This window comes from Neospora caninum, chromosome Ia (genome assembly GCF_000208865.1).
Source record: "Neospora caninum Liverpool complete genome, chromosome Ia".
Taxonomy (NCBI): domain Eukaryota; phylum Apicomplexa; class Conoidasida; order Eucoccidiorida; family Sarcocystidae; genus Neospora; species Neospora caninum.
In genome coordinates, this window is record NC_018385.1 from 1,629,166 (window position 1) to 1,655,462 (window position 26,297).

General features: G+C 54.5%; 3 protein-coding genes across 3 annotated transcripts; 1 reads left to right on the forward strand and 2 right to left on the reverse strand.

The window, feature by feature from the left end:
* Window positions 1-1,173: 1,173 nt before the first annotated feature.
* NCLIV_001750 (conserved hypothetical protein) lies at window positions 1,174-3,595 on the forward strand (the record flags this gene model as incomplete). Its single annotated transcript, XM_003879673.1, has 3 exons — window positions 1,174-1,365; window positions 2,182-2,713; window positions 3,417-3,595. 3 exons carry the CDS (start codon window positions 1,174-1,176, stop codon window positions 3,593-3,595), a joined length of 903 nt encoding a protein of 300 aa, XP_003879722.1.
* A 4,748-nt stretch (window positions 3,596-8,343) lies between these two features.
* NCLIV_001760 (putative N-glycosylase/DNA lyase) lies at window positions 8,344-13,738 on the reverse strand (the record flags this gene model as incomplete). Its single annotated transcript, XM_003879674.1, has 5 exons — window positions 8,344-8,534; window positions 8,648-9,105; window positions 9,669-9,950; window positions 10,357-10,554; window positions 13,557-13,738. 5 exons carry the CDS (start codon window positions 13,736-13,738, stop codon window positions 8,344-8,346), a joined length of 1,311 nt encoding a protein of 436 aa, XP_003879723.1.
* Window positions 13,739-17,010: 3,272 nt separating this feature from the next.
* NCLIV_001770 (putative DNAK family domain containing protein) lies at window positions 17,011-25,129 on the reverse strand (the record flags this gene model as incomplete). Its single annotated transcript, XM_003879675.1, has 12 exons — window positions 17,011-17,088; window positions 17,556-17,609; window positions 18,112-18,184; window positions 18,766-19,006; window positions 19,638-20,079; window positions 21,050-21,319; window positions 21,596-21,730; window positions 22,074-22,175; window positions 22,564-23,070; window positions 23,592-23,741; window positions 24,291-24,348; window positions 24,831-25,129. 12 exons carry the CDS (start codon window positions 25,127-25,129, stop codon window positions 17,011-17,013), a joined length of 2,409 nt encoding a protein of 802 aa, XP_003879724.1.
* Between the last annotated feature and the right edge of the window lie 1,168 nt (window positions 25,130-26,297).

The following is a 26,297-nucleotide window of genomic DNA, read 5'->3' on the forward strand; positions in this document are numbered from 1 at the left end:
AGACAGTTTTGAGCGGTTGCGCCTGGTGCCCACTTGAACCGCGGGATACATCTTGGTGGTATCGAGCTGTTAGCAACGGAGAAAACCCACGAGGGGATGCTCGCTTCTCGGCAAAGACGAGAACGCGACTTTGTGTCGAACGCCAGCTGCGAACCCGAAAATAGGCCGCAGGTGTTGCATACCAGGACATGATTTCTTCTTATTCGCCAAAAAGACACTTTTATGAGGCCCTCTTTCCCTATGAGAATCTGGCACATTTGCACGGACCGGGTTGCGGATTATTTCGTCAAAACGACACATTCTCCTATTGAAATCCAATATTCGTGAGAGACTGTCGGCGTCGACGGCCGACCACCGTTCGTGCGTCTCTTTTATTTCGTTGCGTTCGTATGTGGTTTTCGGTGTTTTTCCAACATCTTGTGCAGTGATCGTATCCCCTTGTCTTTACGACAACGTACACCCGTTTTCCCATCCGGACAAAGCCTGTGTTTTCAGCACCCTGCCACACCGTTGCGTTCGTTTGTTGCGTCGTGCAGTTCAGTGACGTTGCGTCATTTGTTCTGATCCCGTGAATGTTGACTGGACTTTTCTCCCGCTTGCTCTCTTTCCCCGTGCATTCCGTGGTTCTTTGATGTGCGTCCCCCCGGGTTTCTGCCGCCGGCCCTTCGTCCCCCATACCGAGAGGATTCCTGTCCTGAAGTTCCCAAAACCACACACGTTCTTCGCCTGGGCGAAATGTATCCAGGAGGTCCCGCGCCTGCGTCAATCGTGCCCATCGACGGGTTCGCTGGCGCTTCTTCTGGGGGTTGCAATGGGTCGTGGCCGTCTCCGTGTCCTCTGTGTGCGTCGCCTCTGCTGACTCCATCGCCGAGGTTCCCCGCGGCTCCGCAGCGCTCCCCGGCCCGGTCCCTGATAGCTCCGCGTGTTGTCCCCACAGACTTTTTGCTTCCTCCCGCAGCGAAGGGACCGTCTTCTTCGCTCAACCAGATCGATGGCTCCGTTACGGGGGATGCGAGGAGGGACAGACGGTGCGCCTGTTCCGGTCCGTATCAGCAGGACCTGAGGAGTCGAGAGGAGAACTCCGGAAAGGCGCTGGCGGAAGGCTTGGCAGAAGTCAGCCACAGCACCACCCCGAGCCACTGCGCGTTTTGCGGAGGCACTCAGGGAACAATTATGCAACAGCGGTTCTCTTCGTTCTTCCAGGAATCGGTCACCTGCACGTCCTCCTCGAACCAGAGCATCGACCTCCTCATCTGGGGGGTGCGCAAACTGATCGAGAGCGACTTCCCGTGTCTGTACAGCCGAAGCAGCTTGGACACCTCACGCAGCGCAGAGGACCAACTCCTCGACAGAAGCAGCTCAGATGTAAGCTAAAGCAGGAAGTGGAACAGGTCATACCGCTCAGAGTTTCTCCCTTCTCGCGATTCCCCCTCGTGTGCCTTTGCGACCGGAAAAAAGTGGAGAACTGGGTGGAGTACGATTTTCGCTGAGTGACGGAGACGCAAGGATAACGCCCCGCCAAGGCTTTGCTTACATGCCGTCTCAACCGACTCGATCCTTCGCTGATCCTTGCTTCTGAGAATTGGTCGTTCTGGAGACGACTATTTCTTTGTGAAGCACGGGGTGTCTGGGCCTCGGGGTCTGACGCATTGTCTAGCGTCTTGTTTCTCCTCTGCGTGGCATCCGTGCGCGTGGAGAGTGTACAACATTTGCGCGAAACACGTGGGCTTCCAGAGCCTATCCCTGATGTACACTGTGTGCGCAGTTGAAGACCCCCTCTTCCGTCTTTAACTGTGTCTGTTCATCGCTTTCCGGCCTTTCCTCCCTGCCATCCCCCCTGGTCTTACCGCTGTCCACGTGTTCTTCACGTTGCTTTCCTTCTTCCCCAAACAGCCCCCGTGAGGTGCTTGCGTCGCTCGCCGTCTTTCTCTCTTCTCCCTTCTGCCGCGCATGCATGTTCGTCTTCTCTCTTCCAAAGCCTCCTCCACTGGCACGTCGACAGAGCGCCCTGCTTCCCGTGTCCCCCTGTTGGCTTCTACATTCTCTCAGGATTTGTGCCTCTCCTCTCCCGCTCTGTGCCTCCTCCCGTTCTGTGGCCAGCGTCTCTCCCTCTCTGTCTGCGTCGTGTGAGTGCGTCTGTTCTGTCATCCGTTTTGTCCGGTTCCTGTTCGCTGTGTGCAGTCGGAAAAGTGCTGCGGGTCGCAAGTGTCGCCGCCGGAGACGGAGAGCAACGCGCTCCCGTCGACCTCTGAGCAGACTCCCACGCACGGGCTGAAGAGTCCCGCCGTGCCGGACACAGACTCGCCGGCTGTCTCGGCTTTGCCGTTTCAGGTGTACCCTTTCGGGCGGGCTCTATCTGCCCCGGTCCTGGGTGACTGCTGGTGCGGCGGCGGGGCGAATGCAGGCGGCGTCTCCTGCGAGGAGCGACAGATCGTGGTTGTCTCTGTGGAGGGGAACCGCCAGCGCGACCGCTCCGTCCTGAAGTGGATTCGCAACAACGTGCTTAAATCTGGCGACGTTGTCGTCCTCGTCACTGCCTGGGAACGCGCAGAAGACCCGAAATACCTCAAGGTTCCCGGCATGATTCTCAACTCGTACCTCGACGCCTCCAGCTACAATATCGCGATGGTCAGCAAACTCAGTGGACGCCTGAAACACCTCGCCTCTGCGCTCCTCTCCGACTGCCGCGTCTATCCACTCATCGTCCCTCTCCGTAAGCGAAAAACCACGAAAAAGAGGCGCCGCGGTGCTCGTGGCGCCGACTCGCAGATGTGTGTGTATGGGTTGGTTGGCTTTTCATGCGCTCGGCAGCGAAAAAGAAAAACGGAAACGTGCACACCGGTAAAGCAGGAGAAATGCCACATGCGGTTGTCCTCGATGCTGTCGTGACGGGGCACCAGAAAAAAGGGAAAGACGAAGCGGCAATGTAGGCAGTGCCGGTGTTTTTGTACAAGTGGTGTCTTCCAGAGAAATAGGGCTGTTGCATGTCCAGGCCGCTACTGTGTCTGCGTGTGGAGATACGCTCACGATGTCTAGGGTTCTTTCGGGAAGGTGCCAAGGGAGCGGCAGCGGATAAATCCCACTCACAAGAAGCCTAAGCGTGCTTTCAAAATACATGTGCATGGATAGATGTGTGTTTTGGTGTATGCAAGTGCATGCTTGTGGGAGGGGAGGGCTGAGTTCCTGCAGAACGCACAAAGCCCCCGTTTCTCGACACACACAACCACACACATCTATATGTCTACTTTTGCATGCGCGTATGTTGGAAAAGGTCACGGCTCTCGGAGGTTTGGTAGCGCGTGGCACGAGTCTTTCTGCCTTCTTGGCAGGGGCGCCGCTGATCTTTCGACTTTTGCTCTCTCCCTCGAGGACCACGAATTCTATCGCATCTCGGGTGTGTATGTGTGTGTCGTCAGCGCGGGTGAACAAAACTTCGGTGGGGAACCTGCTCTGCCAGTGCTCGAGCGACTTGCAAGCAGACGCTCTCGTGGTGGGTTCGCACGGCCACACGTCGCTACGGCAGGTGATCTGCGGCTCAGTCTCTCGCCACGTCCGGGCGCATGCAACTTGCAAAGTCGTGCTGCCCCGAGTCTGAGAGGAACGAGAGAAGGCGGGAGCAGACCACCGTTTCGTTTCCGGCGCCTCTGCTTCCTCAGCGCGATTTGGGGAGCCTTGCTTTCCCCTGTACATTTCTGCATATATTTTGTGTTTTCGACGACCGTGCCCGTGTGACGTGAAGTGTATGTGTACTATATACGTGTGTGTATATATGTGTATACGTGTGTGTGTATACATGTCTGTTGATTTCGTGCGAGGAATGCGTTGCGTGTTCCTAGACTCCCGTCTCCCGCTTTTTTTGTCGTGTGATGTGCCAAAATGGCCTGTCTGTGATATAACGCGGAGCGCGCAGTTTTTCTGCTCTCTGCACCCTTTTGTTCTCCGGGCCTCTTTTTCGTGTGGGGGTGGCGGAACGAAGATCGGCGCGGGCGTTTCTCTGCAGGGCCCACTTTCTCAGTCGTGCTCAAAAATGTGGTTCAACGAAGAGCCCCCACCCCCGTTGGATTCGCGTGTACCCCGCGCGAGCTGTCGCTGCAGGCGACGGACCGTCTGGGCGCCGCGACCCCGCCGGTGGGGAAGGCACTCCCCCCATTTTTTGTGTTCGTCCTACCGATGCTCCATTTTTCTTGCTGGCGGACTTCTCAGCGCCGACGCAGGGAGGAGGCCAAGAAAACGCTTGCATTTCATTTGCTCTTTTTTAACGAAACACACGGCCCTATGGGTGTGTGCGTGTCGTGTGTTGGGATTCGTGTGTGTGCGCGTTGGGAGCGCGTGATGGACTTGTGTTCCTTTTTTTCAGAAAGAGACTAAGAGGGAAGGAGGAGAGAGACAAGACGCGCTGGAGCAAAGAAGCCAGGCGGAGAATCGCCGTCAAGTCCCGTGCTCAGCTCTCTTCCCTCGCGGTGCGTTGTGTGTCTCCGGCGTGTGAGGCCGTGTGAGGGCCTGGTTCTTCTTCGCGCTGTGCCATCGGCATTTAGGATACGTGCAGCAGGGAAGAAGACGGCGCGTCGTCTCTTCAAAAAATTGTGTTTTTTTTCCGTTGCGTGGCTGTGTCGACACTAGCTCCTCTTCCGCTTATGTGTGCTGTGGGAACGAAACACCTTCGTGTCTAGAATTACGTGGATGTTCAAATCACCGAAGAAGTCCCGACGCAGGCGGTTTCGCTTTGCATTTTCTGTTGCGTGTGGATAGTGTGAGAAAAGAGCAGCGACACGTGCTCTCGACTCATTCGTGAACGTGTCCTCTATTTTAAGCGCCTCTGTGTACACACCGACTCAAGACTGGGCTCTCGCTTTCCTCTCCGATCCTCTAATGGTGCGGCGGGTGTGTACAGAGGCGCTGGCGTGTGCTTGTGTAAACCTGTTTTTTATGCGCGTTTATTTTATTTTTCGTGCGATTTGGTGAAAAGGCGGGGGTGAGAGGGGCGCGGACAGGTTTTCTCGAGTTGCGAGTTTTGGAGACGTCTGGGACGGGCGACACGGCGGTTCGTGCAGCAGTGACGTGCGACTCGCGCGTTTCGGCTGTGGTCTTCTCCCCCCCGAGAGAGGACGAAAGAAATCTTCGGGAGCGTCGAATTTGTCGTCCGAGAGTGAAGATCCGATTTCGCATCCGAGACGACCGAAAATAGCAGACGGGTTCTGTGCTGCCTCTTGTAACAGTTTGTATCCCTGTGCGTGAAATATCCCCTCGACTGATGCGACGGTCGACTAGGGGGGGCGCCGAACGAGACGACACTTGATGCTTGGGGTGTACGTACACCCGACACACAGAGTGACCAGTGAGACCCAGGACCGCATGCTGCCCTGGTGGAGGCGTTTCAGCCGGGTTTCCGGTGGAAATCGTGTGCCAGGAAAGGCCCAGCGCGTCCGTTCTTCGGTTGGGTGTACGCGTAGAATGGTGTCGGGAGGACGGAACCTCTCGTGGACGACTGCGTCCTGTCTTCCCTGTACAGGAGATTTATGGAAGGGGTCGGTCTCGTGACCTGGCGGTTGTGCCAAGAAGTGACTGTGTAGCAGTCTTTCGTGCGACTATTGATGACACATTCGAAACTGAAGGCATTTTCCGGTCCGTGGACCGCGTGTGCCGAGTGTCCTGTTTGGCGTTCTGGCTGCCTCTCTGGGGCAGAAAATCCACAGAAGTGGAAGGCTTTTTCGAGCGCATCTCTCTGGGGATTTGCATCAACATTCAGAGAGAAGAACATGGCGTGCTCCGTTTTCTCTCTGGTGGCTGCAACGACGGCTGGAGAGACAGTGCAAAAGCGTCGCGGCAGAGACAGAGAACGCTTGCGTGTTTTTACGTCGAAGAACATTGCGTTGCATGTAGCCCTCACTGTCCTCTCTCTCGTCCACTTCCGTCGCGGACGTGTGTCCGTTCCCGTGGTGTTCACGAGGCAGATGTCTTTCCTGTAAAAATGCAATGTCGTGTGTGCCTAGTCTACTTCTCCCTCTTTCCGTGTGTTTTATGTCCGTGAAAAACCTCCCTTGAGGGAGACTACACGCATGCCGTGTGCAACATCCTCGCGTGCGCGACTAGAGAGAGTCAATGCGTGTGTGTGTGTGACGGCCTGCGCCAAAGAAAAGGCGCTTCGCACCTCTCCCTTCTTCCCACCCGTCGCCCCCGCCCCTCCTCCCCCACACGCGGGTCTTACCTAGGCAGGCGGGACGGCAACACGGCACACGAGATCCTCGTCGCACCCAGCGAAGAGCTGGCGACTACACGGCGCAGCTAATCTGTACACTGCGTAGAATCTTTCGGCAGGGAATCTCTCAGCCGCGAGACAGGTTCTTTATGATTGCTGTACACCACCACCCCACTACCCCCGCCGCACACGCCAGCAGTCGGGGAGCGTCCCAGCACAGACATTCAAGCACTCTCGAGGCGCACTCGCAAAAGTGAATCTTTTCCGCAATTCTCGGCCGGTCCGACAGCGGCAAAAGGGAAGTGAGGCGCCTCAAAAAGCCCAACTCGTGCAAGATGAAAACACGTAGCGAAGCTTCGACAGGCTGCCTGCCTTTTATAGCAGCCTTGGAATTGCCCGGCGGCAGAAACTACGGAACGCCCTCACATACGATACTTCGGAGTTCTTTTCAGGCGCCGTGGATCCTTTGTTGCGTTCGCAACTAGAAAGTCAGCACGAGAATAGGAACGCCACGGAGGCACGACACAAGAGAAGATGGAAGCTGAGGAAAGCGACGCAGAAAAGAAGAAAAGAGCAAGTGTGTTTATGTTCTGACAACGCCACACTTCGTGGAATCCCTTCGGCGAAGCCAAGAGCGAGCGCAATGACAAAACACGTGACATGAAGGTTTGCACACCTCGAAACCAAAGGCCGCAACAAAGGCCTCTCAACGATACAGCGAGAAGGAAGCGTCAGGGGAACACGCGTCGTTTTTTATAGCGCTTTGCTGTCAGTCTGTGTTCCGCCCAGACGCGCGCCTTCGCTCGCGGCAGTCGTTACGGGATCCAAGGTATACTGTGCTTTTCACGGCTATGTTACGTGCACTTTGTATCGTGGTGTCCAGCGCCTATTTAGAAAGCCAACGAGCTCAGCTGTCGATACACCCGGGGACCCGGCGCACAAAACGTGCACTCAACGAAAGTGAAAACAGAGCAGTTCACAACCGCTTCGTCCGTTGATTCAGTTTTACCTTTCGTCTGCCTCCGTGGATCGGTGGCGAGTTCGAAACTTCGCGAATCCTGTTTGAACCGTTTCGTCCCTACAAGTTGAGCCTCTTCTTCGCGCGACGCTCCGCTCTCCCGCATTCACGCGTTTTTTGGCTGCGGTTGCGTATGCGGCTCTGCCTGTCTTCTTCGAAGAGCGTCGGTGAACAGAACGCTCTGCGCCCATCCCGCGAAGACACCAAATCGCCGCTGGTAAAAACTCTGCATCGCGCAGTAGAGGCCGTCAGACAAATTCGAGAACTTCTCGCCACGCGTCCCGGAACGACAAAAACTTTGAACCGCTCCAGGAGAGAGCGGAAAGGCAGATGCCAATGAGACAGCAGAAGAGGAAGAAGAGGAAGAAGAGGAAGATGGACAAGAGGAAGAAGTTGGAGAAGATGATGAGGGACGCGACTTTCGCTCATCAAGCGAGACCCGCCATATTCTCTCGAGTGGCGTTGGAGCCTGCTCTTTTGTCGCTGTCCCCTTCTCTGTTTTCTTCCTGTCTTGCTGTTCTTTCAACGCGTCACGAAGAAATTTGTGGAATTCCACATCCCTCTGGGCATGTTGAAGAAGGTGCGTGTCAACGGGCCAGCACGCCCAGCATCTCAGCGAGTAGAGCGCAATACAGTCGGCGACTTTGCGTCCGATGCCTCTAAGGATTGACGCGAGAAAGCCAAAGGGAGAAAGCACAGAGAAAACCATGAAGAAAAGAAGGAAACGCAGAGAGAAAAACGAAATCAAAGGAGAGTCGGCGAACAGGAGGGCACCGAATGCAGAAGGAAGAGACAGACTGCGGAGTCGTGGAGAAAAACAAAACAAGTTGAAACCGACGCAGGAGCAATCAGGGCCCAACTCCACAGGGAAATGCATGTTTAATTCCTTTTGTTCACACACACACACACACGTACCAAATAAATATACATAATACCATACATCAATGGACGCTTGTATGTATGGGTATACATGTATACATAAATATATATATATATATACATAAATATATATAGTCTTGGGTTCATCACATGGAAGCGAAGTGGTTGAACACTGCGATGTATGGAAAACGGAAGGCAACCGAGAGCGACACACTGCTGTAGGTTGAAGGACTTCTCCAGGACTTGTTTCTTACGCGAACGGCAGAAGAGCGTCTCGAATTTCTCTCTCCACTGCAAAGACCGAGTCTTCACTTTCTTCTGCGTCGGGGTTGTCTTTTCTCCTGCGTGCTTTCTGCTGGAGAGACAGAAGGAAGGTGTCTCCTCCGAGGGCGTCGAGGGCCTTGGCTGCCGAGAGCAGAAGCCTGGCGCGGTACCCGAGACCTGCGCGAAAAAGACACACTCGGTTCTCCAGCTGCGTGACAAATTCTCCTGCGTCTGTCGTCCTTGCCAGTTTGTTCTGTGAGGTTTCCGCTGGGGCGCCCGTCGCCACTCACCGAGCTTCTTCAGGTCTTCTTCTGTCGCGCGCGCGAGGGACGAACAAGAGGGAAACGCATGCCACGTGAGTTGCGGCGTAGAGGCGAGCAGGATCGGGATATCTCGGAGGTTGACCCGAATGGCGTCGGAGCGTGCTACCTTCGCAGAAACGAAGGAGACGCTCGAGGCAAAGGCGAACGGAGCGGAACCAGGCGACGAGAGAGCAGAGGCAGAACGAGAAGGAAGGCAAGGCGCTGGCGAAGAAGACGAGAGAGAGAAAGACGCACCCTGGACCTTGATAGGAAGGGAAGAATCAGACAGGCCTCTCTCTTTCTCGCTGCGCCTCTCTCCTTGTCCTTCTTCGCCTACCTCGAGGCTTTCCTGCGCTCTCTTTTTGTCTTTCCTGTCTCCGTCCCCACTGCCCGTGACGAGGAGGTCACCGTACGAGTTGCGCAAGGCCCGCACCATTTGCGCAATCCTGAGCGGCGGCGACACCCGAGAAGATACGCGCCAAGTTTGTCAGGCACGAGGGGTGCCCAGGAGGCAGTCGAGAGAGAATGCGCATCCAGAGGGGACAACTCGAAACCGAGCCACAAAACGAGGCGGGCGGGGAAACGCGATTTCAAGAAACCACCACGGCACTCGAAATTCCCCCAAATATCCCAAATCCACAACGGCCGACACACATAGGGCGAGACGAATCGTGTGCATCGAGAGCGGAGGAAATCTATGTCTCTCGCGCTGAACAAAAAATGCTTTCTACCGGCGCCTCCTCTAAATCCCGTATGTACAGCCAAATATCTCTCTATCACCTTGTATCTAAATCTCTAGCTGTATCACTCTCCACCTCAATCTGTGTATCTCCCTGGTGTGTGTATCGGTCAGGCCCTCTGAGTCGCTCGACAGTCCTCCTTCCCTGACTCGCCCCTGAGCTTTTGGGGCTCCGCTGTATTCGTTTTTTCACTGTCTGGGGAAAGGCAGAGTTTCTGCCGGAGGGGACTCTGCGAAAAAACAAGATCTCCGGTTTCGGCTTCTGCTCACCGCGGCACGTTGTTGTTCGAGGAGCAGAGAAAGGAGAAAAAACACTCTACGACGGGAATTTGCAGAACGCGCCCCACGCCTGAGGACCTGTCTCTTGTCCCGTTCTCTTCGCCGACCGCCGCTTCCTGCGTCGCTTTCCCGCGACCGCTCTCGTTCTTCTCGTCAACCGTTTGGGCCTTGATCCGTTTCTGCTTCGCTTGCCGAGCGGGCGCCGCCACGGCACCTCCGGATGCTCCAGCGACAGACGCAGACCCGTGCACGGTTTCCTTGCGAGTTTCCCACCTGAAGAAAGGAGACAGATAAAAAGAGAGACTGGACGAGAGAGTGGATGGACAGAAAGACGACGCGCGTTGATAAAGAGAAAGAGAGAGGACTGCAAGTTGTGCAGCACTCAAGAAAGAGACGCAGTCGAGGTGCGTGAGAATCAGAAAACACGGACAAGTGGTGAACGAAAACAACAGACGCTGCGTTCGGGAAGCCTACACAGGAGAGCGCGAGGGAAGAGGAGACACGGAGAAGGACATGCCGGAAGAAGAAAAGGGGAAGTCACGTTGAAAAGAAGACGGGGAAAAACAAACGAAAAACCAACGTAAAAGAGAGGAAAGCCTCGTGTGGCGTGTTGGCTCTGCTTCGTGATTTCGCCCCCGTCCAAGTCGCCTCGCCTTTGTGCGCGCGCGCGCATCCTTACTGCTTTCGCAACTCGACAAGTGACACATCCAAGTTGAAAAACGCTCTCAGCGCCTCTACTTCGCGTTCTTCCTCTGTCCTGTCGAAATCCCTTTCCGGTCTTCTCGCCGCGTCTCCTCCCTCGTCTCCCTCGCCTGCTTTGACCCCGAGGCGCTGCGCTGCCGCCGCATTCGCCTTTCGTGTGTCGCTGTACATACACCTGAAGGAGCCGGCAGACCGAGACGCAACCCGAGGAGACAGGGAAGGGTGCGGACGCAGACAGACCGGGGACTGAGGGCGATATGGCGAAGGGGAAAGAGAGACGAGGGCGAGACACATCTTCGTAGGCGGCGACAGACGGCGAGAGCAAAGGGCGTGAAAGAGAGGGAAGCTCAGAGAGGAAAACACAGAGACGAAAGAAGGTAGGCACGTGCGCAGGAAGTTGAGGAAGGACCAAACGTGCGCATGGCTCGAGAGGCGAAGAAGAGACAGCAGACAATGCAATCGAAACGAATCGTAGCCCGTGCAAAGATGGAACGTAATGCAGCGGAATCCTCTACGTCGTCACGGAAGCAGCGCACATCGGAAAGAAAGCGACAAGAACGAGGAGTCAAACTGAAGAGGAGTATGAATGATGAGCAGCATCGAGATAGAGAGAAAGATTCAGCGAGACGGAGGGAAGGATTTAGGGAGCAAGACGCAGGAGGGAAGAGGGAGACGGTCAAGGACGAGCGAGAGAAAACACGGACCTGTAAAGAGTTGTGGTTGGCGTTTGCATGATTTGGAAGACCCTGCGGCCAACGAGGCCTTCCCAGAGGAGGGCGGAACTTTGACCGATGCGTGTAAACTGGAAGGTTTGTCCTGAGAAGAAGAAAAACGTCTTCTTTAGAGAGCGTCGCGAGTACGGAGCGAGAGACTGCAAAGGCGTACCCGACGAAGCGGCGTTTCTCCGGTACAGTGAAGGATCTTGAGGTGGATTCTCGCGGTCTCGGCTTCACGAGAGAAAAGAAATCACCGAGAGACATAGAGGCGCGGAGTCCCCTGCGAAAGCTTCGTGGAGAATCTAACCCCTGAGTTTCTGACACAGGAAAGTTTGACAGAAGTCTCACCTGTCGTGAGGCAGTGCTCGGGCCTCAGCTCCTCAGCCGTGACGCACAGATTCCTCCAGTTCGCTTCTCGCAAGCGCGAGAGGGGAAGAAAGACTTCTTCAGACTCGGAGACAGAAGAGGGAGAAGAAGAAGGAGATGAAGGAGAAGGAGAAGAAGGGGATGGAGAAGAAGGAGAAGGAGATGGAGAAGAAGGAGATGGAGAATAGGGAGAAGGAGATGGAGAAGAAGGAGAAGGAGAAGGAGCAAAAGAAGAAGGAGAGGTTGACAGAGAAGACGCTCGGGTTGAGAGGGAATCAGAAGACGAAGGACGCATCGGACGAGCGGCTCGGTGAGGCCGACCAGCTTTCGCTTTCCGTCCACGTTGCCCCGCGCTCGGTTCCTCTTCCTGCTGGGTCTCTTTCGTTTTGCTTTCGCGTTCTCCTGCCCTCGGGTTCGCCCCTCCGAATGTCTCCTTTCTGGTTCGCGTCCTCGAGCCTCTTGGCCGCTCCAGGGACGCGCCGGCCGCCGGCCTTTTCATCTCGGAATTTAAAGAGGAGCGACGAGAGGAAGTTCCCCTGTGAGCGCCGCTGCGGCGGAAAGCGCGAAGAAAAGACACCGGCGAGACAGCGGACGCCAGCGACGGAAAGCGCGATACAGGAGGAGAGGTGAAAGCCGAGACACCAAAAGAGACAGGAGAAGAGAGAGAAGAGAGAGAGGTAGAGACAGAAGAACAGAGAGAAGAAGAGAGAGAGAAAGACAGAGAGGAAGAGACGGAAGAAGACCAACACAGGGAGACAAAGAGAGACAGGAGATTAATGAAGAAGGGAAAACGAGGATGGAATGCCAGCATGAAGAGAGAACTGGACAGAGGGCCAGGACGCGAAGTGAGCCGCTCGAGGTTGCGGGTCCCGTGTTTTGGACGCGGCGGGGTTTTGAATCTTTCCAGCGAGGAAGCGAAGAAGAAATTGGTTTTTTCTCGGAGTGGAAATCGCAAGAAAGCCAAACGCGACGCTCGTTGGCAGACGCAGCTTCTGTACAGTTCAGGGAAATTTCGGAGGTTTTCGTGCGTGCCTTGCCCAGCGCTCTGTCTTCTCGCTCCACTGCTTTCTTGAAATGCGACAGAGCGTGGCGACGAGACGAAGCAAGAACGAGGCAAAAAATGTTACTGGAAAAAGAAACAGTGCCTTTTTTAACGGACACAGTACAGCCCTTTTCTCTGAAAAGAAAACACACACCGCGCATGCAACAAAAACACTGCATGCACAGGAGACGTGGAATTGCAGGTGGTGTGTGCATGACCTGCCGCGTCTCTTTCTCACTGTGTCTCCTCGTTGTGTCTCCTCCCTTCTGTCTCCTCCCTTTGTCTCCCTTCCCCCTCTTTTTCCTCACTTTCTGTCTCTTTCTTTCGGGTTTTTCTGTCGCGGCTTCGATGCCGGCGGACCGTTTGATTTTCAGGGCGCTCTCTGTGCCGTCGGAAAGGAGGCGGAAGAAACCGCAATGCTCTTTTCTCTCGCCTTTCCCGTCCACTACACAAGGCATTAGTCAGGAGAAAAAATCGAGCAAAATAGAAAAGAGACGTTCACGTGCTTTCGGTCAGAGAGAGAGGTGTCTTTGGTTCTTTTTCCCTTGCATCTCCCGGCATTTCTCTGCCTCTCGCTTTCGCTCAGGTCGCATGCGCCGCTTCCCCTGCTTTTGTCTGAATTTGATCTTCTCTTTTCCCTCTCCTCGTGATGCAGAGATCTGGACTCCTGGGGGACTCTCCCCCTCTTTCCTCTCTGCGAAAAGGAAACACTCCCGCTGATTCGGCTCAGCGTCGCCGCTGCGGCCGCCGAGAGCCGTCCACGTTGTCGTTTCCTCGCGTGTGCGCCTCTTCGCCTTCTCCCTTCCACACGCGTCACTCTGCCAACGTCTCTCGCCTCGGGGCTGCTCTGTCTCCGTCCTGTGCAAAACCGGCCTCTTTTATTCGGTCTTTATCCTGCAAGTGGTTTCTCGTTCTGCTTTCTCTTCTCTCTCTCCTCGCCGACGCCTCCCGCCTCGTTCCCCACAGTCCCTCTTCTTCAGACTCCTCGGAACAGAAAACAAAACCCTCGTCTTCTTCGCCATCGTCTCCCTCTTCTTCCATTCCTTCACTGACTTCTTCCTCGTCTTCTGTGTCTCCCCCATCTTCATCTCCTTCTCCCTCATCTCCTTCTTCTCCTTCTCCTTCTTCTCATTCTCCTTCTTCTCCTTCTTCTCATTCTCCTTCTTCTCCTTCTTCTCATTCTCTTCCGTCATCTGCTTCTTCTCCTTCTTCTCCTTCTCGTTCATGTCCCTCATCTCCTTTATCTCCTACATCTCCTTCTTCTTCTCTTCTGTCCTCGTCCTCAACTTGCCTCGGAGATGGAGACGTTGCAAAGCCTCTGAGGAACGAGGAAAACGCGGAAGAGGCTCGCGCGCAGAAAGAACAACTCCGATTCTCTTCTGCTTCTTCGGACGGAACGTTCCACACGAAAGCTTTCACGGAGCGAGAGGAAGCGAGGGAAGACAAACGCGGAGAAGCAAGCGAAGAGGAGCGTCTCGTGCAGGAACGTGTCCTTCTGTGCAGCGATTTAGACGAGGCTCAGGATCTCTGCGATGCTCACCCGCGGTGTATGTATACCTTCGCGGGCGAGGGAGAAGAGGAAGACAGTCTTCTGCGTGGCATGCGAGAAGCCGAGGCAAATGGAGGAAGAGGGCGTTGCATCCTGGACGTCGAATTCATGAAACAACAAGTCAAAGAAGACTGCATGATGCTGCCGAGAGGGACCCTCCTCGGAATCGCCAGAGATCTTCAGAAGTAAGTCCTAAAGAGGCTTCGGTTCGTGTGCGCCTTTTTGCTGCTTTCCACCGCGGTCTCTTACCCAACTTTTCCTCTTCGGTTTGTCCTCTCGTCTTCCTCGTCGCCTCCGACCTCCCTTTTTCTCGACGCCTTGTCTTAGCTTGTTCGCTGCCTTCGTGTCTCTCTTGTCTTGTTTCTTTCTGGTTTTCGTCTCTAACTCGCGTTCTTTCTCTCTCGATTCCCTCTTTTCTGTCTGTCGCTTTCCCTTCTCTCTCGCCTCGCTTCACGGTGGTTTCACTGCTTTGAGGGTTTGCCTTCGTTTTTGCTCTTTTTCCGGCAGAGCCGACTTCCTCAGGATGGGTGCGTCGCTGATCAACCACTTGCGGTCTCGGAGCGACGCGTCGATGCTCTGCCGTGCAGTAACGCATGCGTATTTTTCGGTTCCAATCGTTCAACTGAATGCGCTGGAAACCGCAGAGAAGCGCGCGAGTCGCGAGCGCGCCGGCAAAGGGGCGGAAACGGTCGCCACAGACAGAGACAGGAGGGAAAGGCTCGAGACACTTCTGCGAAACCTTCGCGACAGACCGTGGAAATCGCTGGAGCCGTGGGAGAAGTGCATCCGCGTTCTCCACTGAGAGGGAAAAGCTCGTCTTGACTCCACGTAGTCATCCTCCTCTCAGTGAGTTCACATATATATAGATATACGTATATATATATATATATATATATATGGATGATAGTATGTGGAGAGATGGTGTCGGCGGATCTATATGTATGAATCTCTGTGAATGTTTTACCCATATCTCTCTGTGTAGATATATTTATGTATGTACATGCGCGGATACCACTGTTGAATGCTTTTTTCCTTTCGTTTGAAGGCGGCCTGTGGAGAGACGTTTGACCCGCTTGACGGCCGTGCCTGGACGTTTGTAATTGACGCCTCCGTCGTTTTCGGAACGCGGTGCTTAGAGAGAAGCGAGATACCGACAGAGAAGAAAAGACACCCGGTGGGAGAGACACCGACGAGAGGAAGAGAGCGCAGGAAAAGCGATGGAGAGAGAAAAATTGGGACCAAAGAGAGATAGAGACAGACAGATAGAGAGATAGACAGACAGATGGAGAGACGGAGAAAGACGAGAGACAACGCAGCCGTTTTTGACATCGTGTTCCGAGGCTGCGAGTTGGACCAAAAGGTGTCGGAAAGAACCTGCGCAGCTTCTCCCCCGCCTGGGAAGTCTTTTCGATGCAAAATGCGCTCTTCGCTTAACCCGGATCGCTCCTCAGAGGCCAACGCATGCAGCCTTGGGGGGGACACTGGACGGCCACGGAGAGGATGAAGAACGCGACCTAGGACGAGGGCCCAAAATCGCTCTCAAGTCGAAAACACATCATCCTGCAAATATGTATATATATATATATATATAAACATCTCATACTGCAAATATATATATATATATATATAAACATATAAAGCATACATGGATGTGATGCGTGTACCTGTCGCTCGACATGAATATTGGATTGCGTCCTTTTTTTGTTTCTGGAAGCCTATCGATCTGTCTAAAGTTCTGTCCCGTGCATCCCAGCCCTGTGCTTTTGGTTATTGTGTCGAAAAGCTGGTCTCTGGATGTGCCTCTGTGCATGCTACGACTGACTGCTACAGTAAAGTTCTGTGAAGAGTGGACTTCTCTCGGGATGCTTCGCGGTGACTCGACACCAGCAGACTGCCGCCTCGCGGAGGCATTGTTCGCGTCAAGGCACTCGACAGTGCATGCACTCATCGCCTCTCACTCAAGTCTCGCTTCTCCAAACGCACGCAGGCAGCTCGATCCGCCTGGACTCCGGCTGGCGCCGCCACTTCTAGTGCGACGAATCTCTTGTTTCGTGCTCGGAGAGACAGAGAGAGCGGGGTCGATGCACACCTGACAGAGGCGCCGTGTTGGGCTGGGGTGTATATACACCGGAGCTCGGCGGCGGGGCGTCGCGGCCACCCGAAGACCCGCGGGTTTTTCTACCGTCGACTAAAAAGTGACTTTCCTTCACGTGCACATTTGCGTCTTCTTCGGAGACGCCGCGCGCGTTTTGCATGCACACAAAAAGGGTCAAAGCGTAGCAAGCGATGGCGAGTCGAGGTCCCCTCTCAGCGTCGCGATTGCGCCACACGAAACTCGACAAAAATTGGGCGTCTCCACTCCCGAACACTCTCCGAGCTTCGGCATCGCTTCTTTCCTTTTCTGGGTTCTTCTTTGTCACTTAGTCTCATTTGCCGTTCCATCTTCTCGCTCCATGTTCCTCGACATCGCGTGACGACACAGACAAAATGAGATAGACTTTCCGTCTGAGCTGGTGTCTCCCTTCGGAGACACGGAAAGACAGGCAGAGACTGCTGTGGCCGTTCCCCTATGCGCGGCTTACGTTCTCTCTCGCTAGAAACTCTGTTTCTCCTCACTCTCTTTTTTCCCAGCCTCGCCAAGGGAAAAAGCCTCGGCAAGGCGCCTCGAGAGGCGCACACGGGAGAACCGCCGAAAAGGAGAAACCCGACGGGCAGCGAAACACGGAAAAGGGTGCGAGAGCCAGAGAGTGAAGACTGAAACATGAAGACAGAGAAGAAGCGAGAGAAAAGAGAGAATCAGGGAGAAACAAGGTGCTGTAGAAGAAAGAGACAAGCTGGCAAGCGAAGAAACAGAAGCAAGAGGGACAAAGGGACGACCGAGACGGAGGCAGACGATGGAGGAACAGAAAAGGGCTGCATGGAAAGGCGCCGAGGTGAAAACGCCGGACGCGGAAGCGTCTAGGAAAACATCTTCGCGTACATCTTCTTCGCCTTCTCCTTTTGCAACTTGACTTGCCTCTCCAACCGATCTTTCAGCTGCGAAACCATCAGAGAAACAGAGGGCGCAGTGTCTTCTGACTGAAAAAGACGCCTTTCTTCGACGCACTTTCCAGCAAAAACTCGGCAACGCGTCTTCGGTGCCCAAGCACCAAACCGGCCCTGTCTCAAGACACTCTCCGCCTCTCGCCAATGAAACGCTTCGGGAAAACACACTACGCGACACGCAGAAAAAACACTGTCCAGCAAAAAGGAGAAAAAGAAAGAGGGAGAAGAGAGGGAGAAGAGAGAAAAGAGAGAGAGGAGAGAAGAGAGAGAAGAGAGAGACACGAGAGGGAAAAGAGAGAAAGAGAGAACAGAGAGAAGAGAGGGAGAAGGGAGAAGAGAGAAAAGAGAGAGGAGAGAAAAGAGAGAGAAGAGAGAGACACGAGAGGGAGAAGAGAGGGAGAGAAGAGAGAGAGAAGAGAAAGAGAACGTTGGAGCATCCGGCGTCCCGCCCGAGGTACCTTGAGGAGATCTGTGTCTGTTGGGCTTATCGCAAGTCCCTTCTTCACGTCTTCCTGAACGCATGCAACAAGGAAGAAATCGAGCTCGGCAAGCATGTCGATTGTGTTTGCGGTAGCGAAACGGAAACGAGAAGCTATACGATGATCTAAAGAAAAGACGAACGAACACCCAAAAAATCCACACAGACACACGCACCACTCTCCGACATAAACACATCCTACACATGCCATAAGCATACATTCAAAAACCATATATTTTTATGTAATTGTGTTTCTAGGTAAAGAAGTGCATGCGCATTTACAGCAGCCCTCTCCGAAGAAGACGCGCATTGAAAGGCACAACGAAGAGAGCAGCTGCGAAGGGGAGACGCAATTGCCTCAAGCGGGGCAAGGGCGTTTTCATTGGCAGACTGGAAGACTCCCGAGTACATAGAATCACAGAATTCTGTGTGTACATGCAAAGCTAATAAAGCTATATAATCCACGGGTAAGAATGAATCAAGAATGGACAGGAGTGACTCGAGGAAAAAACGATTTTACGGTTCCGAAAACTCACAAGAGCCGCGTCGAAGTCGCGCAGTTTCTCGTTCGCCAGCGCTCGCCGGTAGGCTGCCTTCAGACTGCTGGGGCTGGATGGGGTGTACGTACGGCACAAGACACGGCGAACAGGAACGTGAGCGCAGCAAATTAAAACGGACGCACGGGCGCCCCCTGCACGTCGCTTCTGTCTCGCGCGTCGGTTAAAGGTTGTCTCTGCTTTTTCAAACCGAGTTGGTCCAAAGCATGGATAAAACGCTACCCTTCCTGCACTCTCGGCCTCACGCCTGCTCACGCCGCACCAACCACCTCCCCCTCTGTTCGCGTTCGTTCCCGCCCCAGACCTGTTACCATCTGAACACACCGCGCGAAGGTAAACTTTAAAATCTCATGTGGTGTGCGTTCGAGGTTTCGCGCGTGGGGTCACCTGTCAGATCGTTTGTCGCGTTCTTCGCTTCCCCCCAGAAGCTCTCGCGTGCCTCGCGTGCCGGTCAGACAGCTCCGCTGCTTTTGCGGGTTTGTCTCGTTCTCCAACCGACGCCACCCGAGTGCCTGTCTCCCCTTTTCGTCTCGCCTCTGATCGCGTTTCACCCTCTCTCTGCGCTCGAAAGTTTGCGCCTCTTTGCACCTGTTTCGCCTCTGGGCATTTCTGCGCCTCCCGCTCCCGACTCACTCTGTTTCGAGCGCTGCGTCGCAACAGCCGACGGCCTTCTTGAGAAAGGTCTCCTGCGCAGTCGAAAGCGGCGCCTTCAGGTCGCCAGAGGCGAGCTTGATGTACGCCTGCGCAAGGTTCAGATTGCATGCCAGCTTCAGAGCGTCGGCCTCAGCCGCGTCCTGGGGCGAAAGATCAAACAGCTTCGCAGTGTACTGCAACGCCTTGATGTACCTCTGAACGGCCATCTCCGTGTTCCCGTCTGAAAAGGAAAGACACCGAGGAAGATGTATGCAACGCGAGAGAGGGCAAAAGCGAGAGAAGGGAAGAAGGGAAAAGCGGAAGCGAAAGAGGTGAGAAAAAAGAAAGGAGACAGGAACCACCGTTTTGTCCCCCGGGCTGCTCCCTTGTTGCGTTGTCACAAAGGTTTGCCGTTCAGGAGAGATGAAGTCGCTCCCGGATCACCTGCAGCTGGCTTTCTCTTCTTTCCCTTTGCGCCTCGGATTGGCGACTCCAAGATTCTGCCCCACAGTTCCGGCCCCGTTTCGTCACTCTCAAAACAAGGGAATTTCCCCCGAACTGGTTTTTCCCAGCTGGGACACACCTTTTTCAATCTCCTCACCTGACAGCACATGCGCCGCTCCATCCCTATACATATATGTATTATATATGTACATATATGCATCCATGTATGCACGCAGAGGCTATAAAAACACGCAAACGTTCCGTTCTGCACACCTGCTAATGCATCGCGCTATCCATCTAGGCATGTATGCATCCATGCACACGCACCCCGCGAAGTAGGTAAGCATCTACATGTACCTGAAAACCCGTATATATCTGCACGCTTGACTTGTGTAGAAGTCTCTCTGCGATAGTGTGTTTTTGTGTACCTTTGAAGAGTTCGTTTCCTTCGTCTTTGTTTTTCTTGGCACGTTTGATGCACTGGCTGTTTGGCAACTTGACGTCGAGGTCTTCCTGCGCGTTGCTCGCGGCGAGTCGCGCGGCGTCCTCGAGTTCTCTTTCCTTCTGCTGTCTTTCCTTCTCGACAGCGTCAAAGTAGTTCGCGCATTTCTCCTGGAGCATCTGTTTGAGGCTCTCGAACTTCGCCTCAAACGCCTCCTGGTCTGCGTCGGGGTGGTCCAGCAGCCAGTCCTCGTTCGTTCTCAGGATGCCTGAAATCTCCTCTTTGTCGCGAAACAGATTTGCATGCGGCCCACTGAGGGCTCCCTGCATCTGGAAAAGGTACGCCTCCATGGCGTTGCGAACAGCGCACCGCGCAAGCTCCTTTGCCTCCGTCGCCGCCAGTCGTGTCGCGAGAGCCTCCAGGCCAGGCTGCGAAAGAGAGCGAAAAAAAGGGCGATTACACACGGTCGCAAAAGGTGTGTGAACGCGGACTGGAGCCTTTTCAGTCCTCTCTATCAAGGCACGCGTTTATTTGGGACTTTCAACTACATTGTACAGTGAGTACGTTCAGCAAAAGAACCACACGTTACCAAAAGAGTCCTTGAAAACGGCTTTCCGCGCTTTAGACAGCCCTGAGGTCCACGTTCTCAGAGACACAGAGATCAGACGCAGCTGCGGAACTTTTACAGCCCACCGGGGAGGAGCAAGGCGAGAAAAGAACAGAATTCGACGAGAGAGAAAAGGACAGAGGAGTCACGGAAATAGCCTTTTCACGTGGAAACGAAAACACCCAGGAAGAACAGACAACACTCAACCGGTCCCAACGCAGACACGCAAACAGCTGAAGACGGCGGACATACCCGCGTTCAGATATTCACAGAGGTCCACATCCGCTTGCAGACATGTACACAGACAGAAATGGATAGACAGATGCTATATAGAGAGATCTAGAGATATGTAAAGACAAACTGTGCCTGAGTGTAGCCTGACTTTCGGTAGGAGAGAATTTGCCGGCACTTTGTTGTTCTGGTTCCTCTTCATTTCAGTGCTATAAATCGCCCCCAACCGGCACTTGGCCTGTCTCTCGTGTCACTTTCGTGACTTTCTCTCTCGTGTGTTTCTCTGTGCCGTCACATTTTACACTTCTTCTCTTTCCTCCATCCTTTCCTGCTTTTTGTGCTTCCCGGGTCCCTTTTGTCCTCCGCTCTTCCTCTTTCTCCCTCCCTTGCTCTCTCCCGTCCGTTTCTTCCCTTTCTTCCATTTCATTCTCTCAGTCCTGCTTTCCAGTCCTCTCTCTCTTTCCTCTTTCGTCTTTTTTCCTTCTCTCTTTCTCGCCTCTTTCTCTCCTCGTTCTCGCCTCTTCCTGGCTCTCTTTTTCCTCTTCGTGTCCTGTTTTTACCTCCGCAAGGCGGTCGTCTGTTAGGGCGAACGGCTGCACGTAGCGATGCCCGCTGGCTGCAAAGCATGCGCCGACAGCGACTGAGCTGCTTCCGTCGAGAGTTCTTCGCAGGCGCGACGGCGCGTCTTGGCCCTGCGCGAGGGCGGCGCTGAGCGTCTCCGCGACCCAAGGAATCCGCGATCCGCCGCCGACAACGTCCGCCCCGGAGATACTCAAAGGAGCCACCCCTGCGGACACGAACGCGCTCGCCACGAGGCTCTCGAGACGCGCCTAAGTGAGGAACACCGCAGAGAAGAGACAGCGAGAAACGACAGTCGGAGGAATGAACGAGAGAAGGGAGAAGAAGAGAAGGGAGAGGAAGAGAAGGAACCGGAGGAGACGCATCCAAGGGAGAGATAAAGATAGACGGCGGTACAGAGAGGAAAGGAGCGACACAAAGACGTAGAGAAAGACAACGAGAGATTTAGAGACAGAGACGGAAATAGAGAGAGGTGGAGCTAAAGAGAGATAGAGAGATAAAGAGAGACAATGAGAGAAAGGACGAACCTTGAGCGGGGCGCAGAGCCGTTCGAAGAGGTCGCGAGAGACAGGGAGGACGAGGTCGCCTTCATCTTGAAGAAAGCCTTCCAAGGCGAGAGTCGTGTCGGGTAAGCCACTGAGATCTTTCACCGCCCGTTGACACTAAAAGAAAAGAAGCACACACCTCTCACATGTGCATGCATACACGTTATCCTCATGAATATCCATATTCATATATATATATATATATGTATATATATAAATATATATATCCATATGTATATGCATATATGTATATGCATATATATATATATATATATGAATATGTATATGAATATGTATATGCAGACGTGCACAGAAACATTCCCTGGAAGAGTGCCCTTTTTTGTGCAAAAGGAGAGTGTTTTAGATGTTTTTACGTAAAGAGACCTTGGCAGCAGGGGAGAGGCGAAGACGAGACGGACTGTCTCTGTGTTGGAGAAACGAAAGTGTGCTTCTGACTTACGCTCGCGAACAGGCGAAGAGCCCGCTTGCTGTGGGGCACAACGTCCTCGCCGTGTTTCGTTTTCACGACCTCCACCACGTGCTTCGCCAAGGCATTAATCGCCTGGAAAAAGAAGTACACAAGTCGCCTCACCTCTCCAGAATGTGTCGCCCGTTCATGTATATGAACGTCCACAAAGCTACATCTATTTATCTGGATAGTGCGCTATGTGGGTACATATATATATATATATATATATGCATGTCTCTCGTACATGAACAGTAGGTATATGCATGTATCTACGCTAGAACACTGTACATTTGTATAAATATATATGGATATATATTTATATATATATATACATATATACATGACTGTCTGGCACTGGTGTTTTGGATTCTGCGTCCCTCTCGATTCACACTGATATATGCAGAAAAAAGTTCCACGACGCCGATGTCCACACGAGAGTTCCCGGATGGAGTTGGTGTCTCCTGTTCATTTCCTGGCTCACATCGACGGTTCCGAGGGCGTTATCGACAACGACGGCGAGTCGTTTCATGGCGATTTTGTTTTGGACTTTCCCCTTTTCTTGCTCAGCTTCCTTCTCGTCTCGAGGGCGGAGCTCCGCGATCTGGACAGACGTTTCCGCGAAACCGACGTCGACGAGCGCAATGTACTTGGCCTCTGTCTCGGACCCGTCCGGGCCGTTCTCGGGTGTACATACACCCGCGGGGAGCTCCGCGTACACCTGTGGCAGGTGTTTGCATCCCCAGCAGTTGAGGAGGGCGTCTGTGCGCGTGAGGAGGAGCGGTCCAGACGCGTCGGACTTCTCGTCGACGACGACACGGGAAAGACCCGCCAAGTCGCACGCATCGCGGACGAGGCGAACGTCCGCAGTCTCGAACGCGGAGGGAAGCGCCACAGCGAGGGCGCGGCTCTCCACGGCTCGGCCTCTCGACGTTCCCGCAAAGCTCACGACAGTCTTCAAGTAGTGCGCGACGACGACGGTCAGAGGAATCTGAGAAGCCAAGAGGTGGAACACTAGGAATGTGCCGTGGAAAGGTGGCGACGCGCGGCGCGAGAGCGGCAGAGGAGAGGCAAACCGACCCGAAAGTGATGCATTTTGTTCATGCAGACAGCCGCACACCGGCGGACGTCCACAGTGTGGCCCAGACGCCCCCACGAAGGCGCGAAGAGGCGAAGGATGCGTCGCAGAGTGCAAACGGCGGGAACACCCCGCACATAGACACGTCGATTACGTCGACGCGATTTCTTTCCGCGTCGGCATGCGCGTTTTCGCGCAGATGGGGTGGTTCACTGGATGCGCTGGATTCCAAAAAAAGGACGGAGATTTAACGTTTTTGTGCCGTGGTCGGTGTGGCTCTTCACTTGACAGACGTGCGGCAAGCGAGGCCGCGGCGTCGTTTTTGTGCAGCACTTTGAGAGGAAAAGAAAAAGTGGGGGAGATGGGCCGAGGCACGCGTGCATGCATTTGGAGAAAAAAAGCAGACTGGACTGAGGCGGCTCGTCCGGACTTACTTGCGTTGCTTCGCCGTCGAAAGTGACTTCAAACGTAGGCTCGCCCCGCGGCGCGTCGAAGGAGACCTCGGGAAAGGACGCGAACTGCAACCGGTTTTTCAACTTCTCCAGCGAAGCCTCGTCTCTGACTGCTACCCACAGCGGGAGGTGCTGTGCGTACAGACAAGACACGGAGAAAAACCGCGAAGCGACAAACTGAGAGACGTGCAAGGACACGGCACGGACAGAGCACGGATCTCCACTCGGAGGCGAAGCGACTCGCAGACAACGTGCGCAGCCCCCCAGAGGTGTACATACACCTCACGCGCGCATCACGAGAGGGCGGTCGAGTCTGCGGTCCTTGCGTGCGCTCCCGGTCAGCGGTCTCTTGACGCGAATCCTTCCAGCGTTCTCGAGTCGACACGCTGCCGAGCACACATCCAGCATCACCTTGTGCATGCATGCAGATACAGTCCCGCCGGTGCATCTTTGCGGGCGCCTCGCCACTTTGCGACATCTCGCCACGTTCATATCTCCACCCGGAGGCGTCGACTCCGAGTCCAATGCACGAATATTGGTAGCATTCAGTTCACCGGCGTCTAGACACGGCGTCGCATGCAGGAGCAGCGCGAATGGCGACGCATGCACGCTTCTGCCAGCAATTTGAGACGAAAGAGAGAATCAGAGGCTGCAGGATCAGAAGAGGAGACTGGGACCTACGCAGATGGTGTTTTTTAGATTCGACGTCGCGCGGGCCTCAGCTTCTTCGCCGACAAGCCTGAAGAGGAGACACGGGGCAGTCCAGGAAGAGAGGCGAATGCCGAACAAGGAACTTCCGCAAGGCCGAGGAATAGACACTCATGGAGAGAAACTCTGATGCTCACTCTTCCACATCCTTCGACGCATTTGCTCTCGCGTTCACACCTTGGACCCTTCAATCCATGTGTTGCCATGCCACCGTTCTTGAGCCGCCCAGGCGAGACACACATCTCCAAACATGCACGTCTACACACATATACATACACATATATATATATATATGATATATATGATATATAAATACAACTGTACGTGGTGCATATATATATATGATATATCTACGTATCAATACGCATACACAATATATATATATATATATATATATATATATATATGATGTATATGGATGGACGTGGACTTTCTCTGCATGCATTTGTCTAGGTACCGATTTCTCTCCAAGCTCGTTGTGACTCCCAGAAAGGTTAGTTTTTGCGCATTTACCGGAGTTTCCCGTCGAACGCCTCGGTGCTCGGCGTGCTGCGGTTCGACAACGCGTTTCCTTCCACGTCGATCGCGAGAGGCGCGGACAAGTCGGCGCTGGCGAGGACGCAGTTTTGCGTGCCGAAGTCGAGACCGGAGCAGCAGAAGGCCTGGGCGGCGAGTGGCGTTTTGCCAGCGTTGTTTTCTGCCTCGAGGGCTGGGGCGACGGCGGCGTCCGTCATGACGGCGTCGAGGGAGGCTGCGGGTTTCTCCCCGGTCTCGACTGAGGCAGGTGAAGCCACGGGGTGTTGCGGCGCCATGGGGCGAAGGGAGAGAGAGGAAGAGAGAGACACGCGAGAGGAGACACGCGAGACAGACGCGAGAGAGACGCGCGAGAGAGTCAAAGAGAAAAGATCACGAGAGGACAAGACGGGAGGTGGACGGGGAGAGAGGCGCACGGGGGAAAAGACTCAAAAGAGGGAGACACACGCGCGGACGGAGAAAGTGCAGGGAAACGCGGGAGAAAGAGAAGAAAGAGAGATACGCGCGAGACGAAGACGCGACGAAGGGAAAAGGTGCGGGCTGAGAGCGCGCACAGAGAGAAGGTGAAAGAGTCTCCGGGGACGACGCAAGCGTTCAATCGAGTCCCTCTGTGCATGCGCGAAAGTTCTTTGGACGCGCTTTCGCGGGCTTTCAGTCGCGAACGGCGCGCTGAGAGGTCTTTGGCTCTGGCGTCCAGAGTTTTTTGAAAAAAAGGCGAGAAACGAAGCGGTCGAGGCACTTGCGAGGTACAAAGAAACGGAGAGAGAGACAGGCGAGTGTGGCCTGGCCGAATCCCCGGAAAAACGCAGAGGCTGTGTCTCCCTGAAACTTCCGCGCACACCGGGGGAGACACTTCTCGCCGAGGGCCCGCGCGCGCCGCAGGGGACGGGAGCGACACACAGCCAGGCTCTGGTCGGTTGCCGAAAAGGCGGAGTTTGCGGTTCCGCGCTGCGAACGCGAAACCCATGGAAAGGCGCTAAAAAGGCAGACACAAACAAAGGGACAAAAACGAGGAACGAACGGGCGAAGCGCCGAAGCGTGGGAACTTCTTGGCGAAAAAGTTGGTGGGTGTTCGCGTTCACCTCGCCGGGCGTCGTTTTTCAGAGAACCCAGCGACGAGAACCCCCCGTGGACGGAAGTCTGCAGGCAATTGCAGAAGGACACGACTCTCTCGCTTCGTCAGAGACACGCGGGCCGTCGAAGACAGGCCCGGGAAGACGGAGGGACGCGGAGCCGCGCCCCGAGTCGCGGAATCTGGACGCCGCAAGTCTCGCCGCGCGGCATTCCACCCAACTCCCATTCATATGGCGAGAAGCGGCCTTTTCGCTCTCCAAGAGAAAGCGCACAGCAAGAACTGCGGAGGCGCGTTTGCCAACCCCCCCTTCGTGCTGAGAGGAACGCCAAGAACCCTACCGCACGTGTTCCAGTCTTGCGCGGCACTCCTCA